The sequence below is a fragment of the Gambusia affinis genome, linkage group LG13, assembly GCF_019740435.1.
Source record: "Gambusia affinis linkage group LG13, SWU_Gaff_1.0, whole genome shotgun sequence".
NCBI lineage: Eukaryota > Metazoa > Chordata > Actinopteri > Cyprinodontiformes > Poeciliidae > Gambusia > Gambusia affinis.
Genome location: NC_057880.1, coordinates 23,870,413 through 23,880,813, shown reverse-complemented (window position 1 = coordinate 23,880,813; position 10,401 = coordinate 23,870,413). Strand labels below are relative to the sequence as shown.

The following is a 10,401-nucleotide window of genomic DNA, read 5'->3' as shown; positions in this document are numbered from 1 at the left end:
AACATTATCTGTCTTATCTTGAAACAGGAAGCTAGAGATTTTGAAAAGATTGCGTTTGGGATTTTTTAAAAAAATATATAAGTATTTAATAAGCAGCAATAACTTACGAGAGGATAAGTGCAGGGAAATATTGAAAAATGAGGAAAGAGGGTGGAATGGTTTTCAGGCTCTTAACTGATCGCCGCAAAAACAAATGCAGTCAACAACAAATATATTTCCGACGGTATGTGAACACAGCATTAGGGTAAAACGTATCAGCGGCGGTTCCGTGTCCCCCAATCAGAATGCAGTATCACTCAGTGGTATCCAATCAGAATGGAGCGCCTGCAGGTGGCTGTGATGTTATCAGTGAGTCCCGCTTCCCTTCTAGCAGAGAGGGAGTCAATTTATGGGATGAAAAGGAGACTCTTTAATGGTTCTCATCAAAACCACTAAAAACATCATCGAACCGGCTGACTTTGGCGAGGATTCCTGCGGCGGACTGCGACCTAAACAAACACGGACAGACACTTTCAGGGGGGGTTTCATCCGGGTCTGAACTTCCCAGGAGAGAAGAAGTTTTTCCCGACTCTTCCTTCCTTCGACTTTCAGGATACTTCGGGAGGAAAAGCGACAAAAGCGCCTTTTTAAAAAAAAAAAAAAAAAAAGAAAAGAAAAAAATCTTAAGTCGTTTATTTCCACTGAAGTGAGTTCGGTGGTTCATGTTTACAAATGTTAGCGGTCGGGCAGATGGACGCTAACCGGCAGAGTGCGTTCGTTCTGGGCAGCACCCCGCTGGCGGCGCTGCACAACATGACCGAGATGAAGACGTCGCTGTTCCCGTACGCGCTGCAGCAGAGCCCGGCGGGCTTCAAGGCACCCTCGCTGTCCAACCTCAGCTCACAGATCTCCGGGGGAACCCCGCATGGAATAAGCGACATTCTGGGGAGACCCATCACCACCGCGGGGCAGCTGCTGTCCAGCTTCCCGCGGATAAACGGGCTGGCGGCGACCACAGCGGCCGGGATGTACTTCAGCCCCGCGGTGTCCCGGTACCCGAAGCCGCTGGCCGAGCTGCCCGGCAGGGCGCCCATCTTCTGGCCCGGGGTGATGCAGGGGGCCCCCTGGAGGGACCCGCGGGTTCCGTGTCCAAGTAAGCAGCCTTCATTAAATTACTTTCTTAAAATTATTTGTTTTATGTGCGTGCGTGGATGTTTGCTTATTAGTTGTAATTTCAGTAAATGTAGTTTTTCTGGAGGTATTATGGTTTTAAATTGTATATATTAGATTTTCTGTCTTACCCTGAAATATCTTATAATATTGAATTTTTTTCATCATTGAGTAAATTAGGTTTTATTTTGAATTATCGACTATTATTTTATGTCTAAAATATTGTAGCGTTTATACACATTTTGCTAAACAACCTTAGAAAGTCCTTGATCACCCAAATTTTTATAACATTTAATTTGTCGGCTTTATCCAGGTTTTATTGCAATTACCCGCACAAACTAGAACAAGTTGACGTATATTTTTTATTACTATTTGTGCAAAACGCTTTACAATAAAGGCCTTAAAAACGGAGAACAGGAATGGGCAAAAGCAGTGAAACATGCAATTAAATCTATTATGTTTTTGTAATAAATTAACTGTAAAAAATAAGTTTTATCTGGTCTATTTTAACTACTAATTGAAATACAGTGCAGGTGATTTAAAATAACGCCTTTTAAAAGGTAATGTTTTAATTTTAAATAGATAGTTTTATATATTTATTCTTTTCCTAAAGGTGTCCATTGATGGGTTTTTAAGTTCCTCTGATGACTTTTTGTTGGGTTTTTCACTTTAACAAAGCAGACAGGGATGTAACTTAAATCACAATCATTTAAAAAAATATGTAGACATATTTTTTACTTAACAGATATAAGGCAAGACAATCTGGAAAATATTTTTGTTGAGACAGCACAAATTAAAGGAGTTTTTTGAATTTATTTTCCCCTCCATGTTTCTCTCTTGTGCTCTGCAGCTCAGGCTAACCTCATGGTGGACAAAGACGGCAAGAAGAAACACTCCAGGCCCACATTCTCCGGACAGCAGATCTTTGCTCTGGAGAAAACCTTCGAGCAGACCAAATACCTGGCTGGACCCGAGCGAGCCCGGCTGGCCTACTCCCTAGGAATGACCGAGAGTCAAGTAAAGGTAAACAGAATTAGCAGAGTTACGTCTTTTTAAAAATGAATTAAAATTCACAGCCACTGTAACAGATAATAGGTAAATATTTGCTTCATGTATTAGATTTTTTTTTCTACCCTGTGCCTCAGGTTTGGTTCCAGAACCGGAGGACCAAGTGGAGGAAGAGGCACGCCGCGGAGATGGCCTCAGCCAAGAAGAAGCACGACTCTGAGACGGAGAAGATGAAGGAGAGCTCAGACAACGAGGAAGACGACGAGTACAACAAGCCGCTGGATCCCAACTCCGACGACGAGAAAATCACGAGACTGTTGAAGAAGCACAAGGCCACCACCAACCTGGCGCTGATCAGCCCCTGCAGTAACAGCTCGGACACCTTGTGATGGACAGAGCAGCGGGGTCCGGCGCCGGAGACCCGTCCCGCTCAGTTCCCACCTGATATAGCAACCTGCGCCTGATGGGAAGCGCAATTTATTATTATTTTTGTTTCATTTTGCTCGGGCAGAGAAAATGCCAGAGAGGGGGGCTTCATCTAAACTGGACACGAGGCGCTCCAGAACTCCTCGTCCGAGCTGAACTTGAAGGAAAAAAAAAAAAAAAACTGAGGCCAAGTTTCTGTCGTTGCAGAGGACAGTAAAACTGAGGAATAAACTTGCCAAGTGGGAGTTTTAACTGCGGCAGCAAATTTAAACACAATATTAAATCCGGATCGGCGAGACTCGCTCATTTATTCAACAATAATAACCCAAAGTTCCAGGGTTCTTCAGGACTTCTTGGGTTTTTTATGATTATTAGAGATGCACCAAGACTTTTCCTGGTCAATACAGGACTAAATCACATTAAAAAAGAGAAAATTAATGATATTCATCTTTTTTTGTTAGTTTTCAGTCCAATGTAAAATAGAAATATCATCCTTTTTCATGCATCAAAGCATTTTCCCCAACTAGAAATGCACCAATCGACAGTCCAGGAATCGGAATCAGCCGATTTTTCATTGATTGTCTCTGATTCAGTGATTTGCTAAATGCATTAAAACTAAGAATTGCTACTTTTTGTTGTTGGCACATTAACACATCAACCAACAACTTGCACTTTGATGCACTTTTTTCAGTTTAATATAAATCAAATTTAGGGTTAGGGATGTATGCTTTATTGCATAAACGGGGATTATTTTGTTAAAAATTCCTTTTAAAAAATTGGCATTGACCAGGAAAAGTCTCATCAACAATAATCTAGATTTTTCCAATTCAAGATTTCTCATTTCTGTTGCTTTAAAGTAACTTTTTTTCTGCTTTAAACAGCAGTACCCATCTCTTGTCAGCTGTTTTTTGTGGGTTTTTTCGCCACAACCGCCTCAGTGCTGATCCGGATCGCAGACGCATGGTGTAAACGGGCCTGTGAGGTTCTGAAGCTCACTTTGACCAGGGTAAATCTGCTGTGCTAAAAAAGCAAGAGTTATTATGCCTTTTGTTTTGGGAGTGTAGGGGGGTTGTCTGCTTGGGATGAGTGAAGTGAGATTGTATATATTTTATACTGGTTAAGTTATGTTTGTTCCAACTTCATGTCTCTCTCCCTTCCTTAGCTATTTGACCCGCTGTTTACGTTTTTAATCCGTTTTCTCAACCTTTTATTCAACTCTTCACGCAGAGAAGTGCAGGCAGAAAATACTTGCTGTAAATAATCACTGTAAAAAGAAGGAAACAAACCATTTCTTTTAACATCTTCCCTTTGTTTTCACTCAGAAGAGTTTTGAGTTTTACCTCATTATGGAGCGGGCCAGAAAACTGCAGCGTCTTTAATTATGTTGATCTAAAAAAAAAAGTATTATTGCTTCCTGGAAGAATATAGGAAGGAAAAACAAGACTTTGTATTATGAATAAATTATTTAACAAGCTTTTTGTTATGTTTTATTGTGTGAGTGGGCTTTATATATAGAAAATGGAACAAAATTGAAAAAATATTAGTTATGAAAAAAAAAATCATTTTTAGAAATAGCTAACATATTATGATTATTCTATGTATTCTAATTTAAGGAAGAAAACTAGCATTTGGTGGTTCACAGTAAATGTAAGGTGGTGCTGCTGGACGGAAGCGCGCCCTCTGTGGACGGAACCTGCTACTGCAGCTGACCTCATAAATTTGAGGCCTCAACAGGCCAATCAGAAATTAATTCATTTATTTTTTTAATTTGGTAATAAACCTGCCATCAACAGAAATATTTGCTTTAAAATTTATTTCAAATATTAGACTAATATTAGTAGTAAAATAATTTTTAATACTTTTTAAAATGTCTACAAAAAAAAAATTCAAAGTATCTTTATAAAGATATGAATGTTTTCTTTATGATTCTATTTATTTATACACCTATTCACAGTTTTGTCTACATACATCTCTACAATTTCTATAGACAGTTCACTGGTAAAACTAACTTGGAGACGATAAAGTAATAAAACATCTAATTAATACGTAGTTATTCTAATCTCATGCAAAACCTAAAATACAATAAAGCGAGTCTCTTCTTAATAAAGAAACACGATTAAAAAGACAAAACACGAGTTGAGCTCTAATGGTTTTTATTGCTTAAGAACTGCATCACCTACAATAGAGGCCAGGCCTTCCTGAAGGGGCTAGAATAAAATCTCTTGTCTGCTTTTATAAGATGGAGTGAAGGAAAAAAAACAACTGTGGCTTAAACTCCTACAGAATACTCAGAAAGACCAGCGGGAACAAAAACAAGCTTCTTTTTTGCCTACAAACTAACACAAACAAAAGACAAAATTAACTCTCCGGCAGGCACAAAAAAAAAAAAAAAAGAAAACATTTAAAAATTCCACTTGCTATGATTCATTAAGATGAAACAAATAAAGAAATCACAAAGAATCGGTCTGACGGCTTCAAACAGTCCGAAACCTGTAGTGTGGTGAAGGAAAGCGATAAAAGAAGGAAAAAATAAAAACGCTGCCGTCTCCAGTTGCCCCCTTTAATGCTCGTCCCGGGGGCTCCACACAGCAGAAGAAGAAAATCTCCCTGCTTTCTTCTTCTTCTGGGTTTAGAGTCTTACATTTGGAAATAAACACCTTTACAGATGACATTTCTCAACTCTTACACACTTTATGCCTGTGTAGGATACTTGGCACCACAATGCAGTAACGAAAAAAAACCAAAAACAGTTTACATCTTAGAGGGACACCCAAGCCTACCTAAAATATCACATTCAAAACCATAATATAGAAATAAGTTAGAGTAGGAATAATAATGACATAATATGAGGGTGCTATTTATATCAAACATGATCTTTATATATATATATATATATATATATATATATATATATATATATATATATATATATATATGTACTTGAATGGTCTATGGCACTGCTTAAAACATTCCTGGATAGGCAATAAATCACAGAAGAGTTTTTCTTCCTGAACTTATCCGAAGGTTTCCGTGGCGTTCCCGCTCGCTCGGCGTCTGCGCACGCTGCAGCACAAACGTTTTGCTGCGAATCATAAATTATCTCTTTAAAAAGTACAGCATATAAAATGAAAAAGTCCACTGATGTGTCAGGCAACAGGATGAAAAGTATATAGTTTCATATAGTTTCATAATAAACTAAGATCAGAAGTCCTACTTATTCCAACAGGGACGGCGAAGTTTGGTCAGAGAACTACACTAAAACCATCCAAGGCTCTATATTATACTGTCAAATGTACAAATAAACCTAACAATATGGATATACAACATTTTTTGCATTGCACATTTTTCTTATCTTTTCTGTTTTTTTTGTTTAACACCTTATATATTGTTTGAAAAGTAGCTTCTATATATTTAGGCATACCTAAAAATGGCCAGTAACCTGTCTAAAAGCATGTAGTATGACTGATTTAGATTAGAGTTTTGGAAATGAGGCTGTGGCATGGAAAAAAGGGTGGCTTATTCATTGCCCTGATTGTCTTTTTTTTTCTTCTTCTTCTGGGGAATAGGGTTGCATGGCAACGGTGAGGTCAGCAATGTGCGTCTGTCGCACGGAGCCGGGGCCCTCCTCGGGTGTTCGTCCGCATCTCAACGTGTTTTATGGAGAGAAAACGGCACGGATGAGCCGTCCAGAAAACTCAGCGCCGCTGAAAATAAAAAGAAGCTTGTCTGGGATCTTCAGTGTGTGCTTGTGCAAACGGCGTGCGAGTGTGAGTGTGTGTGGATGTGTGCGGGTGGGTGTGTGTGTTTTTCAGGCTCTTCATGGAATATGTTCTACCTCCCTTTGGCAAGAATTCCCTGTGGGAGAGGAGAAAAAAAGGAAGATAAAATGTTTACACATTAATTTTAAAAAGTATTTGCTGCAGAAACACAAAATCTTATCAAGTATTTTTGGTTCAGTTTTTAGTGCGGATATCTTAGTGCACCTGAAATAAGACTAAACTAACTTAGAAGTAGGTTTTCAGTGAGATATCGGAGCTTGTTTAAGTAAAAAATCAAGCTCCAGTATTTTCATGAAAGTTACTTGTAAGTTTGTTCTGTTTTGATCCAACTGTACTGAGACATTAACACTAGAAACTAGACCAAAATACTTAGATTTTGAGTTTTTGCAGAGTTCGAATGCTTTTCAAAAGTATTCATGACTCTTTTGCACATTTTGCAACATCACAACCACAAACGCCAGTGAATTTTATTTTTTCTCCATAATTTTCAAGTCCCACCATAGACTTACTTAGATTTATGTCTGAACTTTGACTAGACCATTCTAACACTTCAATAGACTTTTATTTATTTATTTTTCATTTTTAGGGTCGTTGACCTGCTCTAGTCTCAAGTTTTCTACTGGCTTTTGTATTTAACTCCATCACTGCAAAAACACAAAATCCTACCAAAGATTTTTGTCTTCCTAGTGCAAATATCTTGGAGTACTTGAAATAAAACAAATCTAACTAAAAAGTAACTTTTTAGCAAGATAAATAAGTTTCTTTCAAGTAAAACATTCTCAAATATAGATAATAATACAAGTTATTCTTATAGCAAAATATTTTTCCTGTTTAAAATGAAAAAAAAAAATTGCCAGAGGAACTAGTACTTTTTTGTTTATATTAAATAATCATAGACTTAAAACAAGCTTATCTATCTTGCTGAAAAGTTACTTCAAAGTTATTTGTCTCGTTTTAAGTGTACCAAGATATTTGCTTAAGAAATTAGACGAAAAGTTTTACAAGATTTTGTGTTTTTGCAGTGATTGTTCACAAACTTCAAAATACGTCTGTTTGTGATTGCAAGGTGACAAAATGGGAAAAGGTCCAAGTAGAATGAATACTTTTGCACTACTTGACCTACAGGACATTCACTCACGGGTTAGAATAAAAAATTTAAGTCTAGCTTGTAAGAAAGCATCTTAAAATGGTTGAGGCATTTTAAGTTCTCAACAGTTGAAGTTTTATCTCTGGATAAAAACTCTTCAGACAGGAAACGTTTGCTCTTACAAGTACTTTGGTGTGAGATAATGGCAGAGAAAACACAAGCAAATCAAAGCAAACAGTTGCAACAATGGGGAAGAATGTTAATAAAGAAAAGAAAAAATGATATTTACCACGAAATCACTGCACCACACAACATCTGCAGGTACATGCATAAGGATTACCTTTCCCCGCTGGTAATCGGAAGGACAGGAAGACGGGCTGGCAGGGGGGGAAGGAGACAAACCACAGTCAGGAAAAAGGAACCGGTGAGTTGTCGCTCTGTGGGAAGAGGACTCGCTGCTGCCCTTTGACCTCTGAGCACCTTTAACATGCAGGTTAAACTCACACAGCAGCACTGCACATTTTTGGGCCTGAGTGTCAACTACACTGGACACTTCTTAAACAGAGGCAGCCGAGATTTTAGCACTGATGTGTGATTTGGAGGCTGCTGCAGTTCTTTTTTTTTTTTTTTTTTTTTTAGTGTCCAAGGTGCCTTTGCATAAGAACAGGTTTAACTTGAGGCAACGCTGTCCACATTTAATGTGTTTCTGTACTCTGTCATGCAATATTTCTCCAAACTCCTAAGACTGTCAGAAAATCTGTTGTCTACAGAATGATCCCCACAGCTTTTCAATCAAATTTAGTTCTGGCCTTTGACTAGGTCACTGCAAATCTAAAGGTGCATTCACACCAGCCCTGTTTAATCCGCTTTAATCCAACTCTACTTCGTTTGACCAGAAAGTTCATTTGAGGAGGTGAGAATGCAAAATTTAACTCTTATGTGTACGAAAAAAAGGCAATAATGGTCCGTCTAAAAACATAGACCTCTGTTCTGATGAATTGAACTCTTCCAATAGACAGGAAGTGGACTAAAGCGCAGGGCATTCTGGGTAAATGCATCCAAAACAAACACGCTAGTCTAGTGCCAGCAGGAGAAATGGCTAATGACAAGAGACAAAAGAGAAATTTAAACTGCTAAAATCTGACGCTACTCCATATTTGATTACAATTTGCACAGGAGGAAGTTATGCTTCTTCTTCAGAGGCTTTCATGTTGTTTAATTCAGTGGGTCTTGGTGCAGCGCCATCACAGGCGAGGAGGGGGAAAACCTTTTCAATCAATTTGGTTCATCTGACACACTCATTGTGAAAACAAACTGCACTAACTGAAAATGTAACAAATGTTGCAACTATAGTTCCCAATCAAGCCAAATCGACTGGACTATCAGGTGGGAAAACAACCTCAATTTTCTCTCGTTGAGTTGTTGTTTTTGTTGGGTTAAGTGCATGTTTGGACTCAACGTGATGATGAAAAATAAAATCCCTCTACAGACACCTCAAGAGCAAAACTGACTGGAATTTGGAACTGTTCTACAAAAAAATGTCCCTCAGCATGACAGTGCCACCAACGTATTTTGCAATAAAATGTTGATGCAGAGAATTGCATTTGCACTGAACGTTTTTTAAAAAATCCATAAGATTATAAGACATTATTTAATAATACTTTGAAAAGGCGTTTCTCAGAAAGCCTCCTCCACTTTTTGCCAGTTTCAACAACATTTAAAGGAGATTCATTTACAATAATAAAGAAATCTATAGTATTATTGAATCATTATTATCATTATTGTAGTATCATTATCAATATTATCATTATTGAATAATCTATCCATTATTCAACAATGAATAATGAGAAAAATGGTTGGAGCCCCTGGTGTTACCTTGTGGTCCCCCATGCAGACATTTGGCCCAATGTTATCATACACTATTGAATTCTCCTCAGTTTCCTGCTCTCCCTCCTCTCTCTCATCTTCTGGCTGCAGAGACAGAAAAATAAAATGTGTTAGTGCTGCAAAACCAACAGAAACACACGCAGACAGACACCTTTTGGTTACAAAGGCAACAACGTTTGCAAAGCAGCCAATCCAGGAGAGACGTTAATTTTTCTTGGTACTGACTGGCTGCAAATAATTAACACTGTAGATGTTAGCTTCTGTTAGTTTCCACTGTGTATTAATGGATATTATTTGGTGTTTGAATTATTTAGCAGCTTTAAGCATACAAGTGTTTGTGGATTTTTGTCTATTCATTTGAGTTGTAAGAATATTTGGGGGATTTTTATGAATGTAAATAATACTAAAGTATTTAAAAATAATAAAGTTATTGTTTATTTTTTGTTTTGTTGGGAACAACATGGAGCTACTGGCCAAGGAAATTATTAATCCTAACATCATCAGTTGGCATTTATACCTGGTTTTTGTATAGGGCAAGCTACAATTGTGCGGTAAATTACATTGGTAAAAAAACTTTTCTTTAGTGGCACCAAAAAAGCCGACAATGCAAATCCATACTGTTTTGATGTTGGACACATTTAAACTCAATACTTCATATGAAAAGGTATGAAGACAAAATGTCCTACAGGCAACAATCAGTTGGACCTACATGTTATTTAAAAGATCACATGAATGAGAGTGTAATTCTAAAACAAGTCGCAAAATAGTTAACTCTGTGAAAACATTACAATTTCTTATTTTCATTTTAGATCTAAATGATTTGAAACTCTTCAGAGAGAAGAAGTAAAGAGCAGAAATAGTTTCCAAATTGTGTATTTGCTTCATTCCCACTGTAATCTGAACGCTTTGTGAGAGACAATGTTGTTTCTGGATTCCTCTCCACACACCAAGAGCCTGATGCCTATTCACTCATGAATCTTCAGACTGAAGAATAAATCATAACGCGTCTGGTTGAACTAAAGAGTTTTTGAACAGCCACATGCACACAGATCTGCAGTCCTGTTT

At 37.7% G+C, this 10,401-nt stretch overlaps 2 protein-coding genes across 3 annotated transcripts in view; one reads left to right on the top strand and one right to left on the bottom strand.

The window, feature by feature from the left end:
• Nucleotides 1-341: 341 nt before the first annotated feature.
• Nucleotides 342-4,050, top strand: nkx6.2 (NK6 homeobox 2). Its single transcript, XM_044136199.1, has 3 exons — nucleotides 342-1,132; nucleotides 2,000-2,172; nucleotides 2,295-4,050. Exons 1-3 carry the CDS (start codon nucleotides 712-714, stop codon nucleotides 2,544-2,546), a joined length of 846 nt encoding a protein of 281 aa, XP_043992134.1. The 5' UTR covers nucleotides 342-711; the 3' UTR covers nucleotides 2,547-4,050.
• Nucleotides 4,051-4,719: 669 nt separating this feature from the next.
• The window catches only part of LOC122842215 (inositol polyphosphate-5-phosphatase A-like), a 162,279-nt gene continuing 156,597 nt past the window's right edge, over nucleotides 4,720-10,401 (bottom strand). Inside the window, exons 14-16 of one of the 2 annotated variants that reach the window (XM_044135869.1) lie at nucleotides 9,325-9,420; nucleotides 7,739-7,826; nucleotides 4,720-6,438 (exon numbers count right to left, since the gene is read on the bottom strand). In XM_044135869.1, the coding sequence (XP_043991804.1) occupies nucleotides 7,746-7,826; nucleotides 9,325-9,420 (177 nt within the window). In that variant the 3' untranslated portion in view covers nucleotides 4,720-6,438; nucleotides 7,739-7,745. The remainder of the gene's footprint in view (nucleotides 6,439-7,738; nucleotides 7,827-9,324; nucleotides 9,421-10,401) is intronic. The other variant, XM_044135870.1, reaches the window with a different exon arrangement.